General features: G+C 31.0%; 1 protein-coding gene across 1 annotated transcript in view; it reads left to right on the top strand.

Moving 5' to 3' along the window:
- Positions 1 to 26,683, top strand: part of LOC129219102 (guided entry of tail-anchored proteins factor 1-like) — a 27,774-nt gene continuing 1,091 nt past the window's right edge. The window contains exons 1-4 of the mRNA XM_054853422.1: positions 1 to 24; positions 4,988 to 5,087; positions 13,971 to 14,136; positions 24,098 to 24,165. Of these exons, the coding sequence (XP_054709397.1) occupies positions 5,001 to 5,087; positions 13,971 to 14,136; positions 24,098 to 24,165 (321 nt within the window). The 5' untranslated portion in view covers positions 1 to 24; positions 4,988 to 5,000. The remainder of the gene's footprint in view (positions 25 to 4,987; positions 5,088 to 13,970; positions 14,137 to 24,097; positions 24,166 to 26,683) is intronic.

The following is a 26,683-nucleotide window of genomic DNA, read 5'->3' on the forward strand; positions in this document are numbered from 1 at the left end:
ACAAGTAATAACAACGTGCAATGGGTATGTTTTTGATTTGAATTTGGGGATTATTTGTTTGAAATTTGTATTTATATTTTGTGATTTGTTCTGGAATAAGTGTAAAAATGATGCGATTGTTTGTTCTGAAAATTAAGAATGTTTGATTTACGATGCTGTGCATTTCATGATCAATGTTGCCGGTGTACTGAGTCTTGAATTGCTTTTGTGAACGTTTCACCAACATTTGAATTGAAAATGTACGTTTACATTTTCAAGAAAAACGAACTGAAAGTTTCAGAACTTATTGCATAGAATTTGGATAATTTAATTACGGAAGATGTATCGGAAAGTAAGCATTTCTGGTTTGTTTTGATACTTACATGGTAATTCGGATCATAATTTCGAATAACTAAACAGTGCAAGAGCCCCATATCCATATAAACTCCAATTTTAGTTCAGTAATTTAAACTTAAAGGGAAAAATAAGAGCTAATATTTCCAGGGGTTCTTTGCATCTAAAGTATAAATAGCCTCTAAGTCTTTCATTACCATAACTTTTTTTTTGCTAAAAATGCTAGATATTTATCTCCTAATGCTAAAAAAATAGGGGGATAAAAAAAAATGTTTTGTGCAGGTATGTTGGATTTTGGTTTACAAAATTCTTGGCGTTCTAGATATATTTCTTAGTTTGAGAAAGTTTCATTTTAAAAAAATGCTGATTCCACTTTGTTACTATTTATTTTGCCCATCAGTTTGCTTCAATGGTACTTCTGAATTTTTTGTGTTTTTCCAGTATTTCAATTAAAACTCCAGTATGTAAATAAAATTCAGTGTATTTCAAACATTTTCAGTGACTCTGCAGACATACAAGGTGTATGTAGTACACAAAAGTAATTAGACCAACAACACTGAAAATTGGCAATGCTGTTTTTCTGCTTGTCTTGACAGGTATGTTTATCCCTTCTGGAACAAGTTAAATTTTTAGCCCTGTAATTTTGAGAGTTTTATCAGTTAAGTTGTGTTTGGAAAATGGAACTGTAAAATGTAGAGCAATGTTATACCATCAAGTTTTGTGTTAAACTTGAGGAACCCGTGAGTGTGACTTTTGAATGGTTTAAACAGGACTATAGGGAACTTTCTTTATCATGAGCATGCTTATACAAATCATCTTTGGCAGTTCAAGAGTACACAAAGATGAAACTTCCTTGCTCAGGAAGACCTTCCACTTCAAAAAACTGGTGAAAAGTAAAACCTGTATGGGCTCTTATGAAGTAGACTGCCATATAACAATGCAAATGATGTGTGACCAATTAAACTTAATCATTTTTCCCATACATCAGATTTCAACAAAAAATTTGCACTTACATGTCGCACGGCCTTTTGAATTAAGGATATTTTGTCCTCAAAAATCATTCCTGTTATTCTCTAGTCTCTCTTTTCACCTGATCGGAGTCCTTGTCACTTTTTCCTTCCCTGAAATTGAAAAATATCTTATTATAAAATTTAAGTGTCTTATAAAAAGGACATTATTTTGGGACTTTAAAGTATCCAAAAGAATTGGACCTACATATAAAATGCTTTCAGTTCAAAGCTTTTCAGTGCTGCTACCAAGAATGGGAACAATGACTGGGCCGGTCGTGTATAGCTGCCTAAGGGCACTACTTTGAAGGGTACAATATTGCTGCTTGAAAATACAGTAGACCCTCGTTTTACCCGGGGGGTTACAATCCACGGAAATGACGCCTAAATCGAAACCGCGTAAATTGAGACCTAAAACTAGTGTTAAAATAGCGGTTTGGTGCTGTAAATAACAAAATACCTACTTCATTCTGTGATGACTAATCTATATATATAAAACGATTATGCGTGGCGCAAAACGAGTCGTTATTTCTTTCTCTCCGTTGGCAACGATCCGCTTTGTTTGCGATCGTTGTTTACAAGTGCTGCAGACTCGCTGCTAGCGTTAGAATTTTGGTTTTTGAATGAGTGTTTTCGATCACTTGAATATAATTAACAAAGAAAAGAGCAGTGTGCTTGGGAGTATTTAGATGAAAGATTTAAACTCTGATCGGTAAGAAATGCTGCCGATAGGATTAGGCGGGCAAACGCACGCCGTGAACCGCGAATTGCAAATCCAGTGAGTTCTGTAAGTGTTTTCAAACATATTTCCGGTATAATCATGCACTTTACTGGAGAAAAGAGTTGAAATGACAGTGATAGTATTGAAACTGGAGAAAAATATTATTTTATTTAAAAAAATGCTAATAATAACACTGATACTTATCCTCGAATACTACTTATTTTATCCGATAGTAACGTGCCTTTTAAATTCAAACGTGAACAAGTTCCTGTTAGATTAGCCTTCCTAATAACTATAAATAATACACAGAGTCAAACTTTTGATAAATTTTTTTTAGATTTGACAAAACCACTTTTCAGTCACAGACGTGTCATATGTAAGGCATTCAAGAATCATAGTGTATCTGAAAACCCAGAAATTTTCTATCATGTATGCAGAGAAGTATTATGAGTTTCTTCTTTTTTTTAAAAATCCTTTGCAAAGTTAATGTTGATGTCGAAAGGTTTTTCCCTTAACCATAGTGCTTACAAAAAATGAAGTTCCCTACTTACGAGGGCTGCAGAGTCAGAGGAAAAATGTCCCACTCCGACTACAGGATTTTTAGAGACTACGACTCCTTTGCACAAAAATAGTCCGACTCCGGAGTGACTCCTGAAATATTGGGAGAGCTGCGAATTTTGAGAGAAAATTACTGACTCCGTCTCTTGAAATTTTAGACCTTCGACTCCGACTCCTTTCCCATAAAACCTGTCGGACTCCACAGCCCTGCTACAGCTTACCACGAAAAGAAGGTGGCAAGTTAATGCAAAAACATCATTTATAATAGGTTGTTTGTTATTATTTTGGAATAGATAGGATTAGCGAGACTATGCCTCTTACTATTTGGTGCTTTCTGGAAGATTCTACCTATTACAAATGTTTCCCTTCAAGGTCATCCGCTTTCTTTTCGTGGTCAAGCTTAACTAACTGCAACCTGTAAATACTGAATTTTTTTTTCCAGCCACATTTTTTTATATACAGTGAAGCACTGCTTATACATTTTTGAAGGGACTATGAATAAAGCGTACAAAAGAAAAAAATGTATCATTGGTAAAGAAAATGTATATTAGACCCTCCAGGGACAATTTAAAAAACGAATAGAAGAGAAACATATAAACAGTGCTTCACTGTATTATGTTATTCCACATAGACTAAATGAATTTATTGGACAATTCTCATTGCAAAACATGTCACTTAGTTTTGCAATGCATTGAAGTTAAGAACTGAACAACAATGACAAAGTAAAGCAACAAATTGAATTGTGAAGACCTGAAGAGCGAAACATTTCACATACTTTTGCAATGGCATTGATGTTAAGAACTGAGTCACAGTGGCAAAATAAAGCAACAAATTGAATCAGGAAACCTGATTTTACTGTTAATATGTTTTCACAAAATCATTTTGACCCTCTGCGTTATTTATAGTCATTAGGAAGGCTAATCTAACAGGAAATTGTTTACGTTTGAATTTAAAAGGCATATTGCTATCGAATGAAATAAATGGTATCCGAGGTATGACAAATATTAGTGTTATATAATAATCATTAATTTTTTTTTTTTTTGCTACAATAATATTTTTCTCCAGTTTTTTTATTAGTCTTAGGCCAACCCTTTTTCTCCAGTAAAGTGTATGATTAGTCCGTAAATGTATTCGGAAACACTTGCAAAATTCTCCCAATTTGAAGACGGTGTAAATTTGTGCCCCTTAGCCCCTTCAGTAAATGTAGGAAAGAAATATTATATTATGTTTGTAAATTTTAGTACAAAAATGTTCCTTTGCATGCTTTTCTCAAAAGATAATGGAATTGCAAACTTTTGCTTTATAATAATCCAATGCACGAGTTGCATGTCAAAGTAATTGTTCCCTTTTAAATGTATGAAAATCATAAGTGTTATGTATGATATTCATATTAAGAAAAGAAAAAACTACCTTTTTTTTTAATACAGATAAAGCTAGACCAATATTTGGTGACCAGTGAGCGAGCGTAGCGAGCTCGGATCGCGAAGCGATCCGAAGGAACTGCGTAAGCAGTTCCGGGGGTTGGCGAGCGTTAGCGAGCAGGGGGCGATAGCCCCCTAGTTGTATAATAAGTTTAATGTGTACTTATATCAATTTTTATGCACAACATGCATAATTTAATTTTGTGTTCTGTTTATAAAGAGGAGCTGCTATGATAGTCTTTTGGCAGTCATTAAGAATTTTTCTCTGGAATTCTTTACAGGGCATTATCACATCCATGATCACTTGCGTTATTTCCATGATAGAATCTTCCTTCACTAACAAATCAGAAAGATCATTTCTATTGTCTAAGAATGGTTTAAAATTTTCAATGTGAACGTTTTTGGTTGTGCGTCGCCGACGTCAGTATCCTCATAGGATTTTGGCCTCCTTTGTCACTCCTGAAAGCTCTTCTTCCAGTGAGCTCTGAACTGTGTATTTTATAACTTTACTTCTGGAAAGAGCTGTGGAACTAATTGCATAAAACGTCTCCTGTTGCCCAAGCTCAATTTTTTTTCCCACGCCAAAATGCAGTTAATTACGCGTAATCTGCAATCTTTAGGAGTTTGGATTTCGAAAGAGGGGAAATTTTCATCTGTTTGCATTGCCGCATCCGCGTAAAACCAAAACTCATCCGCGTAGAATAAAATAAAGCTGTCAAATCTTAAACCGCATATAATCAAAACTGCGTAAAATAAACCCGCATAAAACGAAGATCTACTGTAATAAGTTTTGGTTAAAAAAGTCTCATTACTTTTTTAACACAGCTTTTACATGTAAAATAATGTACATGAGTAAATATGCTGTATAATATTTCTTGAGTGCCTCCTAATCTGTCCCTTAATATTTTTCTTCTAATTTGTTATTTATTAATGTACTTCATTTTCAGATCAAATTCAGTTATGACTCTGACGTTTGATACTACTTTGTTTTGGATGGCAACAGCCTTGGGAATTTCTGGAGCTTTTGTCCCAGTTTTCATTCAAATGGTAATATCTTTTCTATATAAGTACATAAGTTGTAAACAAAGAAAAGACACCTAACCATTCCTTGGATTAGATGTAAAAGTGACTTTTATTTTTTGTGCAGATTAATATTTGTACGTTTATAAAATTCAAATGAAAAAAATTATGCATCTGAAACAAAGCGGAGTCAATTTAGATTTTCATTTCTTTTTCAATAAATTTATTTTAATGCGTTTTTTCTCTGGATGCTTCATTTAACTAAATTAAAGACTCAGACCTGTCAATGACTGTATACTCCTCCTTTGACATAGTATAAGTGTAATTTGATCTGATTTGAAATCATACCAGTTAATTTTATTCTAACTCATATTATTTTAAGCACTAATTTCAACTAGATTCTATTACTAAATTTGTATTTTATCACATTCAAAGTTTTGCCATGGTTCAATAATGCTCAATTTTAAGAAGGACCAAATTGTAAAAATATATTGTAAGTCTTGTTAGGAGGCAAGAAAATACTAAAGATGCCAATATTCAAGTGAACATGGTATCTGAAATTTTTTTGTTTTGATAGGATAGTTGGCAAGGATTTTTTTTTTGTATTACCTTGGATTTGTCAAACTCAGTTTATTGTAATTTATTAATCTTCATTACTTAAAATTATGCACTTCTGTCACTTTTATTATAACAATGTACCAATCTTCTTCCTATGGTCTAATTGTTCTTAGAAGACAACCTGCTTAATAGTTACCTGTTCATCCCTGACAGAAATGCTTAGCAAGTTATTCCCTAATCTTTGATGGAAATTTTGCTAGAGAGTTCTTGCATTACATATGAATTAATTGAATTTATTTGAAAAAATGTTATTTAATATGTTTCTGTTTTAAGTAAGATAATGTACTTTTTAAGTAAAAACTAAACTGTTGAAAAAGAAAGGCTCCAAGAACTAGATCTGAACTTTTTAAAATTGTGAATGTTACTTGTTATTGTAGTGAAATAATGTTTTTAACTGCTTTATCTCTCTTGCTGTGCATCCCGTGATTTCCAGACAACATAGAAGCAAAGCAGCTAAACTTGCATAGTATGCAATTTCCATGGGGATGCAATTTTATTGTATATTTAACTGTGCATCCCGCTTTATTAAGATGTGGGCTAACAGATGGCATTAGTTGTCCACATTTCTACAAAATATACAAGCATATGAATTTTTTGTAGCATTCTGCGTGCACTGATTAAAGCTCAAAGATGTCTAGCTGAAAAATACTAAGAGTTTTTTTTCTATTTTAACTCTAAAATATATGTAGATTTGAAATATATATAAAAAATATGTATTTTTTGAACCTATTTTGATTTTTAAACTATGCAGGGAGAGGGTTAATTTAATCTGTCATTGCTTTTTCATAGGAGATTAGTAGCAACAACAAAACTTTTTTTTTTTTTTGCACAGTTAAGGTTCATTGACCTGCTTTTAATTGAGAATTACTCAAAACCAAGTTCATTCAAAAATAATAATGTACAGTATAACCCCAATTTGAAGATTGTCAGGAGACTGAAAAAAGTTATCGTTAAATCAAGGATATTGTTGAATCAAGGAGCATATTCCTTCCTTCCTCAGTGACATGACAGCCCTGGGTGGGCCCTGACCTTCTCAACAATTTTTTTCCACACCTCTCTCTTTTTGGCCATGGCTTGCCAATTTTTTACTCTTATGGTTGACAAATCCTTTTCAACGCAATCAACCCATCTGAGGTTAGATCGACCCCTTGTTCTAACCCCTGTAGGTTTAGCCAAAAAAAATTTTTTTTTTATTGTTCTTTATTTAATCTTATAACGTGACCTGCCCATTTGAATCTTTGGATTTTTATGAATTTGACCATATCAGGTTCTTTAAAAGCATCACACAGCTCTAAATTAGAGCGCCTGTGCCAAATTCCATCAATCTCCTTTCCTTCAAAGGTGCACCTTAAAATGTGGCATTCAAACACACCAAGGGCATTTTCATTGTTTTGTGTCAATGTTCAGGTTTCTGAGGAGTATGCGAGTACAGGTCTGATAAGAGATTTATAGACTGAAAGTTTAGTATACACAGGGGTCTGGCCAGAGGATATTTGGGTCTGTTAATGGACCCTTCACAAAAATCCGATCAACCAAAACGGACCTTTCACAAAATCCCGATCAAACAAAACGGACCTTTCACAAAATCCCGATCAACCAAAACAGACCCTTCACAAAATTCTGATAAACAAGAATGGATCTTTCACAAATTGTTTTTTGACGGAACAAATCTGAAATCAAAATAACGCATATTAAACGGATAGTTTTTGGAACCTTTTTTAAAGTCAAATTAGAGGGATCAGCTTATACAAAATCTGCTAATTTTGCAAAGAAAAAAAATCGGCACTTTTGTGATGCTCCTGCAAGCGATAAATTGCTACTGCCAAATAAATATAATGCTTGTTGTTTGCTTCTTGGAAAGAAATTAACAGCTAGAAATGTTTGGTTTCAAATAATTTTGTTTGTTTTATCACAGCTAATTAGCAGCCCCCGCTGATGATTTAATAAACAATAATAATATATATCAGCGAAATCAACTTAGAACTGCAAAGGGATAGTAAGGGAGGGGAAAAAATGTGATCGCTTCAGATAGGATTACCAACTTTAAAATTATCGCCATTTAGTGTCTGGCGTTAAACCTTTATAATGACTTGATTAGAAAATATTCTCATCATTTTACCAGCTTGTCAATATTTGCGTTTTTATGGTGCAGTGCGATGTTCAACTGTTATTTTGGGAGAAAATTATATGGGTTTGATTTTTCGATGTTAACAAGGATGATTAGCTTTAAATAAACTGTTTTACTTGCCCTTTTTTTTTTCTTTAGATGTCTACATTTTGAAAGATACAATCTTTTAACATCCGATATAAGAATCATATTTTGTTCTTTTTTCAAGCTTTGTTTTATTAGGATGCAAATAAATGAAAAGTATATTTTTGTTAGAACACTTCAGTTTTTAGCACTTCAAGTTTTTAAAGCGAAATTCCGTTTTCTTTTATGAGTCAAAAATTAAAATGCTGAATCAATGGTTTAATTTTATTTTTGCTTTAGCTGTGTCCACAGATATTAATGATATGTTTATCATAGGACTCTAAAATGCAATTTAAAAATAATTTTATCAAAAATATTTCTTTTACAAGCCGTTTTTATACCTTTGATGCCTTCACTTTGAGAATTGCGATCTCTTTGCATCCGCTATGGGATTCCGATTTTTTTAATTTTTGATGTTTAGTACGCTTTGTTAAGAAGTAAACAAATAAAATATCTTTTTATTTTTGTTAAAATCACGGAATTTATATGTTTTAAACGAAATTCTGTGCTTTTTTAAGAGTGTCTTGGGTCAAAAAGTTAAATGCTGAACCCCCTCGTCTGAATTTTATTTATTGATTTATTTGTTACAATTATTTTAAATGCTGTACAGAAATATTTCTAGTGTAATTTAACATAATGTAGAATGGTAGATAAATATTGCTACTTCAGGGAGCGATGCCGCCCCCCCCCCCCCGCTAAATACTAGAAAAACACCCCAGAATGATATTCTCAACATAGAAGAGGAAAACACTCTACTTTAAGTTTAAATGATGTAGTTTGTGCCTGCTCTAAATTCTAAAATTTCGATTTAACAAAAAAAAAATTTTTTTTTTGCGAAATTATTTTATTTTTCACAAAAAACGGACCCTGTGAAAAATCCTGGACTGACCCCTGATACATTCAATGCAGTTAAATCTGGACCAGTGAAATGTATCATTAAATTGAGGAAATCGTAAAATCGGGTATCATTAAATCAAAGTTATGGTGTCTATAAAACTACAGTATAACCTCAATTTAACAATTGTCAAGAAACTGGAAAAAGTTATATTTAAATCAGTGATATCCTTTAATTGAGGAGCATAGATATTTTATGCAGTCAAACACGGACCAGTGAAATGTATCGTTAAATTGAGGGAATGGTTAAATCAAAGTTAAACTGTACTTACTATTACTGAGTGATGCATTGGTGTATCACCAAACACCAGTGTATGCATAACATCAAAATATCAGTTTAAATTTTTTTTTCTTCAAATTGGATAGTTGCATACTTGTCTAAATATTTTAATGTATACCAGGGAAAAATTGCGAAAAAACTATTTTCTGGTATGCCAGCCCATTATTTAATAACTATTTAATCAAACCTTGTGCAAATGGGTGTTTTAAAAACAGCACTTCTGCACATAATGTTGTCTGTGTCTCCTGTATTGAATAGTGGTATGTAACCAGATGTATATTAATTAATTAATTTTATAAAAAGCTCTTATTATTACTATTTTACGATAATTGTGATAGCTCATTGCTTGGGGGAGAAAAGTTATTTGTACGAAATAAACAGTTAAGAAACAAAGAAAGATTATTCTTCCAGAATGGAGGTTGCATGATCTTTATTTGTTGAAAGCAGTCAATTTAGCTATGTTTAATTTTTTCTACTGCACACGTTCTTAATTTTTAAGTATGTAATATAAATCAATAAGATGGCTTGTATACAAAAAGTTTGGAACAAAAATCTTGATATTAAGCCTCAAAATTAAAAATAAAATCTAAGTCAAGCATCTTCCACCACTGCACCAAATTCCAACCCACAATTTTGTGGTTGAAAGTTGGGGAGACTGGAGTTGGTTTACATTTGTTCCTTGTTATGTCTCACTTTTACTTAAATTAAACTAGATTTTAAATTATTGCTTGTAATGTTTGATTTTCTTCTTTATTTGTTTATTTTTAGATAATAAGAACAATGACTGCTTTCAATTTAATTATGGTTGTAAGTAAATCCACTATAATATTAAAATCTGTTCGCGTCCGTCTGTCTGTCTGTCTGAAGATCAATCTTCTCGAGAACCACTGCGCATCGGGAGTCAAACGAGATACCGATCAATTCGAAATTTTCCAAAGAAAACAATAGGACCAATCTCATAATTGTACGACTTTAATTAGCGGATATATTAATTAAAACATTAATTAACATAACGCTATTCAGGAATTTTTATTTCTTTCCTGTTGCCATTTTGCATATGGGTGAGCAAATAAAATTCTAATAATTGTGTCAAAAGAGATTTTTTTGGCTGCTGTCCAAATCTTAAAACAACGTTTCCATCTAGAATTTATTTTTAATTAGTTTAAAATTGGTTGCTCTATTCGGACATTTATCGTCTGTCCTTTCTTTTTTTTCACATTCAACGTTCTTAACTCTTTTCAGCATATGAAAAATGTTTCTTTAGTAATGTTAATTGATTGAAGTGTAAGTTTATCATTCACCGGCCTCATATTTGGGTACATTTAGGATGTGTGACTAATTATGTTTATTTTGTTGGACTTTTTTCCGTCACATGGGTGAGTTTTCGAATTGTAATAAATCTCTTTTTCCTTCCTGTTTCGATTTTTGCAATACAGTTTGTATCGTTAAAAGAACACGTTAAATTAAGATCGTTTGGATTTCTTTAAGTGAAACAGAGTTGAACAAAAAAGATTGTTTTTCAGGATTTTAACCAAAGCTTAATTGGAATCTGATGGCTTGATATTAAATTAATGCTTATTGGTATTTAATAAGTCTTGGTGCTTTAGTTTCACGTAATCAACAAAAAAGTGAGTGTCATTTTATGTAAAAAGCTGGTTGTAATTGTACATAAATATTTCAGATATATTCTATCAGATTTAATTCAGTTTAAAGTGAGCACATATTATAGTTGAGAATGCATATATTTTCATCTTTTGTGCTAATTGAAAATACTCATAACTTCTATTATTGATAAATATGATTAACGTTAAAGAGGTTTTTGCCAAAAATATGCTCTACTGGTGTTTTGCAAACCTTGCATTACGCATAATTATTTACTCCTTAGCGCTTTAGAAACTGATGTCAGAATAATACAAAAACATCAATTGAACAGCTCTTTCATTTTTTAAGTAGCCCGTGCAACGCCGGGCACGCAGGCTAGTGATACTAATAAAATGTGTTGTTAACTTATTTAAAAGTTCTAAAATGCTCAGTGAAGGTTTTTTTTCTTTGGAAAAAAAAAAGGACAAAACACTGGTTTCTGAATACTTTTTTTACAAAATTTTACCTGCGGATAGCCCAAAAGAGGTTAAGAAATGCTGCTTTATTGTTTCCCATATATTTTATACTCATCATATTTTAGGACAATACTACTGCTATATTTTTAATCAAAAATTTAAAAATCCCAAGGCAAACTTGTTTAAAACATTCCAAATTATTTTTATAGAAATGATTTAAAAAATTAAATTGATCCTTGTCCTATTTAATAGTATATTTATATTTTTGGTCTTAAGATTCTATCTCTTTGAGATTTACTGCAAGTGAAATCTTAACTTTTAAAAATTATATAAAAAGTATTGAGGTGACTTTTGAGGTGCTGTTGGTCATGAATTCATATAATGGTTGAATGTAGCTCGTTTGACCCTGAACCAAGACTTTCTTAAAAAATTAAAAACAGCACATGCAGTATCCCTTCCACTCTCCTGATCTTAATCCTAATAAGCATTTGTAGGAAATCCTTGGGAGACAGGTATGCAACCCTTCTGTGCCCAGCAAACTCCTATCAAAAACTGAACTAGCTCTTGGTATTTGTGGGAAGACTTTGTATCTGAAATTCTTTTACATTCTCATAGCACTTATGAGCAAACGTCATGCAGCATACATTGCTACTAAAGGCACCCCTTATTGAACCAATCAATGAACCTTTTATAGCACCAAATTATCTTTACACTCAATTCTTTCGAGTATAAACTTTATTTTCACAATTTTTTTCACTCGTTTTCTGGATAATAAAAGTAATTGATATCCTTACTTTCTATGGTTTTTCTCTGATATGCTTGTATTAATCTCACATACAGTGAAATATATTGAACACAAAAAAGCTTAACATGAAAAATTGGTTTACTCAAACTGGTATAGCAATCCAGACTGTATATTGTGCACTTACATATAAATCTTTTAACACAAAATTCGTTTAACATAAAAAAAATTTCGGTCTTTTCAGCTTCATGTTAAACGTTTTCCACTGTATCATATTTCCTGCAATTCTGGCATTGATTTCCTTAAATATCCACATAATCATCAGCTATACAGTCTTCCCCACTTAATCGGGTAACCCCGCTTATAGGAGTAGAAATTTGTAGAACAAAAAAAAAAAAAAAATCCTGTAGCAAAAATGTTAAAATTTCCCTACTAGAAGAAATATTTTTTTCATTGATACCCCGCTTAATCACATACATATTCAAAGTTTCTGTAGCAAAACTCTTTATTTCAAGTCAATTTTTTAGTCTCTTTCTTGCAAAAGGTCACTTTTAACAAAGAACAAAAGGAGCTAACCATAATTTTAGTTGGCGTCTAGCTGTAATCTTATCTAAGGCTGTAAAATGCATCAGAGGTTGGTTATTAGAAGAGTTGGAAGAATTGGATCACGTGCAGTGAGAGGGGATTCTTTGCTTGGCTCTCTCTGTCTCTGGTCTTGTCTGGTCCCGTCCCCTCTGATGCCTCAAGGAAGTTGGCTTTTTTCTGTATAGAAAACTGGTTCCCAGGGCTATTTATTAGTTTTAGTTCTTGAAAGAGATATTTATCAATGACATTGTTGGACTTCGTTGGACTTTTGATGAGTTTCTGTAGCTGAGAATAAAGAAAAACTTTTTCATGAATCGGTTGATTGTTGATTTTTCTCTATTGTTTTGCACTGATTGTGTGGTAAATTCAACGCTAAAAGGAATGATGTAAGCAAATGCGTTGTTAAGTCAAAAGTTTTGGAAGCTATTAAAAATTAGAAAAGACAGACAGATATTGCAAAAGAATTAAAAGAATTTGGGATTTCTTACACTCAGGTTTCAAGAGTAAACCAAAACGCAGGTAAAACTGAGGAAGAGGTCTTTCAGAAAATATGAAACTAAGTAAATACAATATTTTTATGTATTCATTTAGGTAATACCTATGTGTATTTTTTTAAATATAATTTACATAAAAATATTAAATATTTTAATGTTTGTGAAATGCATGTCAATATTCAAGAAACGAAGAATCATTTATCATTTATTGTAGTAATAATGAATATAATATCAGATAAAATACCTCAAAAGATGGGTTTCTTGTATTCCCCATATAATCGTACATCCCGCTCAATCAAATGAGGCGTGTTAAATCCGTTGATATTCGTTTCAGCGGGGCTGACTCTACATAGCTTATGGATCCCAATTTATGTGGGTATATATATTTATAAATTCGTTAGAACTTATCACATATTGCCTCAATTGCAAAATTGATTTACTCCACTTTAAAAAAAAATCCTCATTTCTGCTTTAATAGTGCTTTATCAAAGCTTAGCATGTGAATTTATATCAAAGTTTTGGTTCAGTACATTTCTGACCATTTGATGACAGAAAATGTAACACAAGGGCCTATTTACTCCTATAGATAACACCATCTTCTTCAGAACTATTCTCTACTTTTTGTTTTATCTAGTTAGTCCATTTGGCAAGTGAAACATCCATATATATAGAAATTTCAATGCAATGAAGTCTTTAAGTCCTCATTATGAAACTAAAGATGTCTGATATTTTTCTTTTATAAATAAAATAATTATGTAAATGTAAAAAAATAATGAAAATCCAACCAAGCAAATGTCTTGAACTGAATATAACTCATACTCATTGTGGAATTTTTCTGGGTTGGATTTCTTAAAGTTTGAAAGTTCTGTTACTAGATTTATTTGTTGCTCATAAACTTTTTATGCAATAGCACATCATATTTTTTCTGAATGTCATATTTGATGAAGTATTACATTATACTCATGATATTCTTTTGTTTTGTTTTGTAGTTTCTTCATATCTTCATGGGAGAAACAGATATAGAAGCTAATTTACGCCGGCAAAAGTGTGATTTAGAAGCTGAACTTGGAGGCATTAGTATGGTTGATGAGTTTGCCAAATATGCCAAAATAAAGAGAAAATTAAATAAAGTTACAGATGAACTATCTCACCAAGGTATAAATAACTAAATTGAACTTAGATGGTTTTTTTCCCTTTTTTTTTTTTTGTAATTGTGAAGTTTATGAAACTTTGTTTTTAGTTATGATTTTTGAAACTTGATTTGACATTTTGTCGACAATTCAAATACCTTATTACCTGGTATGGCACAAAATTCGGATTTCAGATTTTCACTAACCCTTGCCTGATCCTTTCGAGCATGCTGTGAAACACAAGGTTATAGATTGTTATATTTTTTTGATATTCATTGTTATATTGGGTAAATGACTAGCTATTGACATGGTTAAGGGTTTTTTGTTTTAAAATTTGGATTGTTGTTGAATTGTGATGTTGCAGTTCTAGTTCATGCAAAAAACTAACTCTCGCAGTGTTACAAGTTTGAAATTAAACTTTTATGGCTTTTCATTAGTTTGCAACAATGATATATATATATATACAGTGCAGAACCTTTTATCCGGGGACCAAAAAACCGGGAAACCAGAAAACCGGCAACTTTTTGCCGATTTTCCCACCATTTTTTAAAAAATACGCATTTTCGGCAATTTTTGAAAAATTAAGCATTTTTTTTTTGAAATATCTAAAAGAATATGAACTGTTTCTTAATAATACCAAAAAATGTTTACAGAAACAAACTTCAAAGGGTTATCCTTTACGCGGGGCAAAATTTCTGACATATTTTTTTGAATTAAGAAGTACACTCGTAAGTCGGAAATTTTCGTGTTTTACTTCAACTGAAAACTAAAGAAATAAATATTGTCGCATTCTAATGCAATATTTTATTGAACGGCCTTTAAAATTAAAGCCGTTTAGGGCTTAAGTGACGCCGCAAAATTGCTGGAAACGTCGAAAACCAGATTTGCGAATTTTCTGGATAGTTGGTTGATGGTGAAATCTAGAAATCGTTAAAAGCAAGGCTGTAATAAGGCTGCAAGAACTCATAAATCAAATTCCTATTGATATTGCAAAAAACAATAGTAATCAATAACCATAGTAATCGCAAACACAAAAACTTTATAAAATTAGAAAAAAAAAAACGCGTTCATGAAAACATTCTTTCATACACTATAGCAGGAAAATCACACATTTACGTTCAAAAACTTGTTTCTAGCCCTCCCCTTCATTTTTTTTCGTTTTAAAGCATCGAAAAGTGGTGTGTTTTTTCTTTTTCAGATTGAGAGAGAGAATGTGAGGGTCTCAGGTCTTATGAATAACTTGAAGTTTTTTGGTGTTTAAATTATTCTTTCACTAGTAGTTTTTAATATGTCTGATAGTATTTATAATCATTTTTGAACTGTTTTCTTCTTATTTTAATATGTATTACTATTTATTATAGTAATTTAAGTTTTATAAACAATTGGCTTACAGAGATTTTTAGCGATCCAGAAAACCGGGAAATTCAGATATCCGTGATAGCGATGGTCCCGAACTTCCCAGATAATTGGTTCTCTACTGTATATAATATTGATATAAATTTGAATACACTGGTTTTAGTAGTTACGGTTGCATTCGCTTAGTGATGAGCATACGAAAATCTGATATTTAAGAATACTGAAACAATTATTTTTCTTACGATATAATCAAATTGCAACTTGCCAATTTGAGCAGCGTTGAAATTAAAAAAAGGATAACAGACAAATCGCTTTTAAAAAGTTTCTCTAAACGACAAAAATAAATGAAATAGAACTATTGTGCTCCTGCATTTTTATTTATCAACTACCAAATTTAGCTTCTGTTTCATTAGCAATTCTGAATAACTTGAGGAAGGATGGCAAAAATAAACCAATTATGGCCATATGTGACCATAACTGAATTGCTTAATTTAACTTCACCTTTTATGGGCACATCAGCTAAAAGGATCTTAAGTAGCTTAATGGCAGAAACATTCTTATATGATAGAAAAACATGATAAGGAATAAGTCCATGCCAATAAAACTGAAGAACTTAAATGCAAAAAAGTTGCTTTTTTTCCTTTTTGATTTTTTTTTCTAACTAAGAGAATAAATACTTAGGTTGGACAAAAATGTGGAAGGGATGTTTTTTGAAGATGCTATTTAGAGAATAAACTGGTGCTGTTCCTTGAATATTAAATAAAATCTTGAACTTGACAGTGGAAGACAAACCTAAAGCAGAATAGAAGGTATTCGACCTTCATGTACAGGCATCAGTGTCTTATTTGGGCCTTTCATTAGGATAGATTTATTAATGTAAACAAACAGTGACTCATTGCTCTGTGCATATGATTTTTAGGTCTCAACTGCTCTTGTTTATATCTTTGCTTCTTTTTTTGTTATGAGTAATTGAAAGAGATATACATCTAGCTGAATAAATTATGGGGAAAGGGAGGATAGTTAGAATATTTTTGCTTGTGTGTTCTAGACTATTGGAATTCTGCCGCTCAATGAAAGTACACGAATGACTTAAAGGGGCATTGAAGTTCATGATTTTTTTTAAATCCTTTTTAATTTTGTTCTTTTTAATCTATTCTTTTTCATTTGAAGACTGGAAAACTGCAGTAAAAATGATTAGCAAAGTGAGTTAAGTGGAATGTTTTCGAGTGCGGCTATGAAGCGGTTTTGAGACTTGTCACGTGGGAATTTACCTAGTTTAAATTCATTGACCTAAGTTCTTTTAATTAAAATTAAATAACGTACAGATTAATATAGCTACATTTCTTTTTCTTTGATTCCACACTCACAATGTCTAACTTTGTTTTTGTGTGCATATCATTTAGTTTTGTGCGCATAGTTAAAATTTTAGAATTCTACTTATTTCACTCCCTTCTAATAATGTCGTATTTTTTATATTAATAACTAGTGATCAGTAGTACATTGTTTACGCAACTTAAAAATTTGAAGTCATTATTTTGAGACACTGATTTTATATGAATATTTTTGTAAAGTTAGGCTTAACTGCTGTAAATGCACGGCCGATGGCGGCATTCCATTTCGAAATGCTCGGTTCCCGTGGCTGCACTTCGTTTTCTGTGCGCTGTTCCTCAAAAGGTTAAGAGACTTATGACTAATTCAAGACTCAGAAAGGTTTCTGATCATTCTGCATTAAAAAAGGCTAGGAACAAGCTGTCAATTTCACAAATAGTTTTACTTGTTATGTTCAATTATTTTTTAAGATTATCATAAAAAATTTTACTTATAGTTGCAAGGGTTTAAGCATGTCTTTTAAAAATATCAATTTCCTTTTCAAGTTGTTAGCTCATAACATTCAGAATTTTCCAGTAAACTTTACCAAACTTTCCATAGGTAGTAATAAAGTAGCAATATGTGGCAATTTATATTAAAAAAAAATTATTGTTAATTATTACTAAAATGTAAAAATATATCAAGTCTTGTGGGTTGTATATTAGCCAGTTCCTTATAAGTGATGAATCTTAAGGGGCTTATTTCAAATGTAGTTTTTTAATACATTTTTATTATTTAAAAGTTTATAAGCAATTAACTTCTTTAATGTCATTTTAAATCACAATTTCTTGGGAATTTCTGAAAACTTACCAGCCAAGAGCATTTTAAATCACAGGGGTCTGGCCAGAGGATATTTGGGTCCGTTAACGGACCCTTCACAAAAATCCGATCAACCAAAACGGACCCTTCACAAAAATCCGATCAACCAAAACGGACCTTTCACAAAATCCCGATCAAACAAAACGGACCCTTCACAAAATTCTGATAAACAAGATCGGATCTTTCACAAATTGTTTATTGAAAGAGCAAATCTGAAAGTAAAATAACGCATATTTCTGTGTATAAACCGCTAATTTTTTTAACCTTTTTTAAAGTCAAATTAGAGGGATCAGATTATACAAAATCGGCTAATTTTGAAAAAAAAAAAAAAAAAGGCACTCTTGCGATGCTCTTTCAAGCGATAAATAATTGCTACTGCCAAATAAATATAATGGTTGTTTGTTTTATCACAGCTAATTAGCAGCGGTGTTTTTGTAAACTTTTTTGAAAAGTCATTGGTAAGCACTTTTCTCCACTCATGATTTAATAAACAATAATAATATCTGCGAAATGAACTTAGAACTGCAAAGGGATAGTAAGGGTAAGGAAAAAATATGATCGCTTCAGATAGGGTTACCAACTTCAAAAAATATCACCACTTAGCGTCTGGCGTTGAACCTTTATAATGACTTGATTAGAAAATATTCTCATCATTTTGCCAGCTTGTCAATATTTGCGTTTTTACGGTGCGGTGCGATGTTTAATTGTTATTTTGGGAGAAAATTATATGGGTTTTGATTTTTCGATGCTAACAAGGATGATTAACTTTAAATAAACTCTTTTAATTACCGTTTCTTTTTTCTTTAGATGTCTACATTTTAAAATGCAATCTTTTAACATCCGATATGAAAATCATATTTTGTTCTTTTTTCAAGCTAACTTCGCTTTATTAGGATGAAAATAAATGAAAAGGTCTTTTTATTTCTGTTAGAACTCTCATTTCAAGTTTTTAAAGCAAAATTCCATTTTCTGTTATTAAGTCAAAAATTAAAATGCTGAATAGATGGTTTATTTTATTTATTTATTTATTTATTTATTTATTTATTTTATTTTTTTTTTTGCTTCAACTGTGTCCACAGATATTAATGAAATGTTTATCATAGGACTCTAAAATGCAATTTTAAAATAATTTTATCAAAAATATTTCTTTCACAAGCCGTTTTTATACTTTTGATGCCTTCACCTTGAGAATTGCGATCTCTTTGCATCCGCTACGGGAATCCGATTTTTAGAATTTTTGATGATTGTTACGCTTTGTTAAGAGGTAAACAATTAAAATATCTTTTTATTTTTGTTAAAATCACGGAATTTATAAGTTTTAAACGAAATTCTGTGCTTTTTAAGAGTGTCTTGGTTCAAAAAGTTAAATGCTGAACCCTATTCTGAATTTTATTTTATTAATTTATTTTTTGTTACAATTATTTTAAATACTGTACCGAAATATTTCTAGTATAATTTAACATAATGTAGAATGGTATATAAATATTGATACTTGAGAGAGCGATGTCCCCCCCCCCCCCCCCGCCAAATATCAGACCACTCCAGAATGATTTTCTCGACATAGAAGAGGCAAACACTCAACTTTAAGTTTAATTGATGCAGTTTGTGCCATCTCTACATTCTAAAATTTCATTTTAACAAAAAAAAAAATTTTTTTTTTTTGCGAAATTATTTGATTTTTCACAAAATTAATAAATTTTTCACAAAATTATTTGATTTTTCACAAAAAAACGGACCCTGTGAAAAATCCTGGACAGACCCCCTGAATCACCAATATCCAATCACCAACATCCAACAATATGTAATTAGTCATTCTAAAAGAAAAAGTATCACTGTTTGGTGAACTAATAGTTGTTACTGTTAGATCATATTAAAAATAACTTTATTTGCTATTCTATTTTTAATATTCTTAATTAGAATTCATAATGTAATGGATATGAATTTTGCTGGATACTGGGTTCCAGATATGCAACCTCTTTTTTTTAGATGAATTAGTCATAGTTGGTACTTCGTTTTATTATTCAATTTTCCCATTAACTTTAATTTTCATTGTAATTTTGAGTGTACAATAGCCCAGCTGATACTGCCTTATACTAATTTTAAAATCATACTCATAAGTTTTATAATGTTATTGAACCACTATGACTTAAGTTGATACAGATAACTGTTATCATGCTGGCGAATTATTTTTTTTTTCCGGGAGTTAGGAAACCAGATATTAAAAAAATAAATAAATAAAGCTTGTCAACTAAATTGTTAGCAAATCAATTCAGCTAATTTCCCAACTTCATCCAAATTAGTCCACAAATACCGTTATTCAGCAGTGTGTACTGCAAGTGATTGTTTCAAAAGCAGAGTTGATATATAAAGAAAAGTGCTACTGATTTCTTCTAAAGTGCTGAAAAATTACTGTTTTCATACAAGAATTTGAGTTTTATAAAACAAAAGTGCATAACATATTATTCAATTTTTTTAATCTTTACAATGCAAGACCCTATTATGAAAGCAGTAAACATACATGTAATCTCTTCTTTAAACTTTTTTTTCAACTTATTTTATTTTGCTTTTTGTATATTGTTTCATATTACATATTGCATATTTTATTGTATTTCTCAGTAATATAACTCAAAAAAGGTGTACTGCTAGAGAATTGCCACACCCAGTTTTGCCAACTATCCAGTTATCTGCCACATATGCTGAATGTAGTATATTAACTGTATATCTGTTGCATCCCTCATTAAAGCTTTTTTTTTGTCCTCAAAAAATCCATATAAATGGCCATAGCAAAGAGAGCCATTAAAAAATGGACATGATAAATTAAATTTAAATGTGTAGTTAATTATGCTAGTAAGTTGAAAAAAAAAGCTATACTTTGTGATGGGATTCAGTCAATATACACACTGGTTTTCATGAACCATTTCTGAAGTTCCACAAACTGGCAGATGAAGTTTAAAAGAATTTAAAAATATTTGCGATTCCTTTTAAAATCCAAAAGAAAAAAAAAATTATTTTTTAGCAAACATTTTACTCTAAACATTACTTCTTTTTAAAATGTACGTAGAATTCTATTGAAGCATGTGTACAAAGCAAAAGTGAGGTGCAATTTTAATTGAAGTTCAGAATGTTCAACACACAGTATGAAGGATATTATGTAAAGCTGTATGTTAAATTTGTTGTAAAAAATGATCCAGAACTTAATAAAACCCAAGAGAAAAAAAAATATGCAATTTTAATTGAAGTTCAGAATGTTCAACACACAGTATGAAGGATATTATGTAAAGCTGTATGTTAAATTTGTTGTAAAAAATGATCCAGAACTTAATAAAACCCAAGAGAAAAAAAAAATATAAATATGGTAAATTTTCATGTATATAAAAATAAGGGTTAATTTTTTTAAGCAGTGCCTTTAAATGGAAATTACAGTATATTCACTTATGCCTTTTAACATGTTTATTGCCTCCTTCAAAATACCATTTATCAGTGTAGACTTAGCTGGAATGAGTCAAATTGTTAAGGTTTCCTTTTAAAAGAATTAAATCTTAGTTTTATTTCTGTTGTTTGCACTCTATTTACACAAGAACTTCCTGTTTTGAAAATGAAATAAGAAATTTTACTTACCTAAAATTCTTTATTATCTTTTTCCTGTCACACATAATATGAGATTATGCTTTACGCTGTTTTGAAAACTATCTTGTAAGTGTTGCCCTCCCTTGTCAATGCACTGATTCAGTCAAACTAGGAAGTTTTGGTCAACTCTTTGGAACATGTCAACTGGTATATCGGCAGCTTCAGCTCAGATGCGGTGCTTCAGTTCCTCCAGGGTTCGTGGATGATCGTTATAAACCCGCAACTTCAGATACCCCACAGGAAAGAGTGACAGGGGGCTAAATCAGGCGAGGGTGCAGGCCAGTTTAAGTACCCATTCCAATCAAGCAACTGTTAGAAAAATATGCCTCCACAGTAAAAGGACGATACTCTCTCCACCAAAGCATGATGGCAAGCATTATGCAAAAAAAAACTTCCTATTCAGATCTTCTTGTTGAGCCTCTCCACACCACTCTGTAATGCTCCACACTTTTTGAATGCAAATTCAAAAAAAAAAACAATTTCCTTCTCCCCACCCTCTATTGCTCTCATTTACTAATTGGTTGTGTGCATAGTTTTACTATAAGCCCTTGACAATTTTAGAACTCCTTTCATTTTCTTAAGACTGTACAAATCCTAAATAAAATAAATTTCCAACAAAATATCTTAAATTGTTGTTGTTTTCTGTTTTTTAATTTCCAGTTTATAAATTAAAATGTAATTGTTATTTCCATTTCACATAAAGATGTGCATAAAATCGATTAAAATATTAATCCTTTACTAATTTCATGTTTCATTGTTTTTCTACATTAAAGTATTTTATAGTACCTAAATTTAAAATTTTGAATTGCTACTAAGTAGACTAAAATCAATTTGAATTCTATTGCTGAATGTACAATTTTGCAAAATAATGTTCAAACTATTGTTTTGCTTTGCTTCTATTGATGTAACTAATTACTAATGGGTGAGGCCACAGTATTTGTAGTCTGATATGCTGAAAACAAAATTTCATAAAAAAGCAATGGTATTATACATTAAGTTAAAGGTAATTAAATATAGTTTATGAATATGAAATTTTTTTTGTCAAATAAATGAAACAAATTTCGAGTTTAAAAGTTGCAGACATGACAAACAAAAGTTTTTTTTTTTTTTTTTTTTGGCCATGACAATTAATCTTTCTAATTAAACATGACATATTAAAACAAATATTGTATTTGCATAATTTATGAATAAGCAAACTGCATATTTAGTTTTTAATATGGGATGCATTTAGAAGAAAATGTTACTATTTCAATAAAAAATGTTCTAATTGTTACTACTGTGTTGCAATTATTTTAATAAATTTTCTTCAAAATTGTATTTCTCCTACCTATTTGGTATGTTATAGCCATGTGATGAAAAAAAAATCATTTTTTCTATTTAGTATTTTTTTCTTTTTTTAAATTTTTTTTAAATTGGTCATGTTTGCAACGTTGCGGACATGTCAAACAGAAGATTTTTTTCGGGCATTATAACATTTAATACTTCTTATTAAACAAAATACACTAGAGCAAATATTATAACTATATAATGGATGACTAAAAAACTATATATTTAGCTTTTGTGTTTTAATATGAGGTGCTTGTAGAAGAAAATGTTGTCTTTTTAATTTAAAATTTTAAACTCTTCGTTACAGCGTGAAATTAACTGGTGCATTTTCTTCAAAATTGTTTTTTTTTTCAATCATTTACTATATTATAGCCATGTGATAAAAAGAAAATTATCATTGTTATATATATTTTTTTAAATTGATTTAAATTTGTCATATCTACCAAGTTGGGAACGTGACTAACCATAACGCATTTATTCAACCAATAATATCACTCTCAATTGAAGCTCCTTTTCAATTTTCAAGTTCCCAAAGCATTTATTAGGCTGCATCATTTTCTAAAATACCATCACAGCATGAACATCGTTTTTGAAGAAAGATGATAGATTGCTGTACTTTTATGACCAATATTGCACTGGGCAAAAAATTTCAGTTAAAAAGGAAAGCATGACACTAAAAGCATCATTTAAAACTAATAGCAGAAAACGAGTTCAAGTAATTGGAAATCCCTCAGTATGAAACAATTTCAGTTACTACATAATAATCGACTTCATTATGTGATCCTTCACATGACCACTCTGTATGTATATTTTCACATGAAACAAAAATTGCTTTAAAGATAAATGATATTATAAATAAATTGTAATGTAACTAAATCTGTATTTTTTTCGTTTGCTTATAAAATATCAAGATGTCATTTCATAAAAAAGTTTAAATGCTGGAAGTGATTCAAAATGAAAACAAGTCAATACATTACAAATTATAAAATATTTAAAGTTATATGTAGAAATATATAATGTATCAATTGATGTATGCCCAAGAAAAATGTCATAGGAAACAGAAAATCAAGAGGTAAACTTTTTGTCACATGTGCAACACACTGATTACTTTTAATTTGGTAATTCTTTGAAAAGTCCTTATACTTACATAAAATAAAAAAAAAATGTCAGATAAATATACACTGAACTAGTCGCTTAAGAGAAATTCTAATCTGTTTATAAAATTAAAAGTATTTGCCAAATGCGTGTGGACACATTTAAGTGCAAGGTTTTTTGTCATGTCCGCAACGCTGCAATTTTTTAAAAAAAATAGAAGTTTATATTATTTTTATCACTTAAATATAATTTGGGTTATGAAGGGTAATGTGTTCTGATTTTAAAAAGGAAAATGCATCCATATTGTTTAATTTTTTACTGAGTTATGGTTATTCTAAGTTTGCAAATGTCATTTCCGCAATACTGTGGAATAACCCAATTTCTTTGTACTATAGCTGATATGAGATCATCATGTGCAATGAAAACAAATTTGATTTCCTCTGCAATTCTTTATTCATTAGTGGTAAGTATGTAATGATTTTTGAGATTTTTTTTTTTTTTTTTTTGGTTAGATTTATTAAACCTTGCTTTTAAACAATGGCAAACAGAAAAAAGTGTGGCCTAACTGCACGATTCATCTTTGAAGTAAAATTAAAAGACTCTTAGAGATATTTCTAGGACAAACTTTAGTCAGCGTATTTCCTTATTAATTTGAGAAACAATATTCTGAGATTGGTAGCGTTTATGTATATAGTTATCTTCTTATTGATTTTCTGTTGCTGCTTTTACAAAATGACTGGTAGGTGGGGCAAAACTGTCATACCAGTGCCTCCTAACTTCAATTGAAAAAGAAAGCTTATTCAAAAGGTTTCTTCAAAATGTAGGAAAAAAAGGAGAAAATACAATGGAAACTATAAAAAATACTGCAAAATAATGTTGCTTACATGACTATATATATATTAAAAAGTTATTATAAGCAAGAAGTCAGAAACAAAGTCTCTCATCTCCTTCCTCATAATTCAAACAAATATCGTGGGCTCATCCTTGGCATTTAAAGCATTGAATCAATATTTAAATGCCAAGCCTCTTTGTTTGCAATTTTTTTGTTTATCAAGTTTCATCATGCTTATCATCAATTGAACCATCACATTCAGCAGACATTCTTCCAGGAAATATTGGCTTTATTGTGTTTGACTTTAATACTGTTTTTGGCGTTATTGTTGTTTTTTTTTTCATTTTGCTTAGTTCATGTATATGTAAGTTTCCATATTAGTGCTTTTAGTATGTTCTTTTTACTTACAGTGTATTTTCTGTCCCCTCTTGATTTATGTTTTTCTAGTATATTATTTTATCCTCATTCTGCTTCAATTTCCAGTTACACTTTCCCCACACAGTTGTGTTTTGTTAATATATAAATAATAACTTAAAATAATATCTCATGAGATATGTGCATTACTGAACCGAAACATCAGACTTGAATATTGTTTCTTTAAATCTTCAAAATTTAGTTGATTCAGTGTTCTTAAAGTTCATGCAATGAAGTGAGGATCTAACTTGTTTGGAGTCTTTGTAGGGTATTTTGTGTAACAATTGATATGTCTATTACAGTTATTGCCTTGACAGGAGGAGGTTGACAATAGTTATTTAAAACTGATGGAAATATTGACCTTCTTATTGTTGAGGATTTTATGTTTTTATACAATAAAACGTTGTTATGGACATTTTTAAAAGTAATTATAGAATGACCACTCTAAGAAATTCTATTAGTGAAATACATCTTCTACTAAATTATCGAGTCACCAAGTTAAGTAGTTAGTAGAGCAAAAGGCTCCCACACCGTGACCTCAAATTCAAACAAGGGCATTTCTGTTGATCCTCTCCTCTTGGTTTGGGTTCCACTTTAAGTAAGAATTTTCAAACTTTCCCACTGTTTAGTCCACATCAGGTCAGGTTTTGGGGGCTCCACTATATCTCTTTTTCCTTTTTTATTTACTTAATTATTTTTTTTAATTATAAATGTGAAAATGTTTTATTCATAGGAATAAAAAAAAACTGAAATGTAATACTAATGTATGGTATGAGCTACTGAGATTTTGTTTCTTTATAGTAGTTTTATGAATATTCATTTTAAAAAGCATATCTTTAAAAACTAAAACACCGTTTTAGATCATGCTTAATCATTCAGTAAGTTACCGCCCTATAACCAGGGCTAAGGCAGAAATACATGAAATACAACGCCAGCTCAGTCGATTCCAGCCGAGGACTGCAGTTTTGTGCTTATTAGCAACCATCAGCCTGGCATAGGAGTGACTGAGCTGAAGAGGGAAAACCTCTTAAGGAAGCCTAGAGTGCCAAACAAACTGGTAACTAATATAAAATTAGCACTGACCAGAAAAGTGACCGATTTGGTCACTCTTAGCACTGACCAGACGAGTGACCATTTTGGTCACTCATCTGGTCAGTGCTAATTCTATATTAGCTACCAGTTTGTTTGGCACTCTAGGCTTCCTTAAGAGGTTTTCCATCTTCAGCTCAGTCACTCCTATGCCGGGCTGATAATTGCTAATAAGCACGAAACTGCAATCCTCGGCTGGAATTTGGCTGAGCTGGCGGTGTATTTCATGCATGCTTAGTCACGTTTAAAAAGAAGGGCAAAAGGTTTCTTCTGGAAAGTTTGAAATTGTAGGGGAGAAGTGATAGAGGAAGTAAACAAAGAGGGTTCCTGCCATCCACCATTGCCATTTTCATCAATTACCTGCTGGATTGGAGATTCTACTTATGAACATTTCGCTTATCTGATTGGCGCTGTTTTCTACATCCTAGCGCCAAGCAGACAATTATAACGCCAAATGTTAGGTTGATTTGTTTACTTCTACTACAAGCTCTTCCTGAATTCATTATAAAGGCATAATTTTAATCTCTGTTTGGTATTGGTAATAAGGATTATTGTCCTGTATGTTTGATCCGCCCATGAGCACCATAATTGAATTTGACAGTTGCCTTGCTTTTAGTCTTCCATAAGTCTATAATAATTTTTGTTC

This window comes from Uloborus diversus, chromosome 3, assembly GCF_026930045.1.
Source record: "Uloborus diversus isolate 005 chromosome 3, Udiv.v.3.1, whole genome shotgun sequence".
Lineage (NCBI taxonomy): Eukaryota > Metazoa > Arthropoda > Arachnida > Araneae > Uloboridae > Uloborus > Uloborus diversus.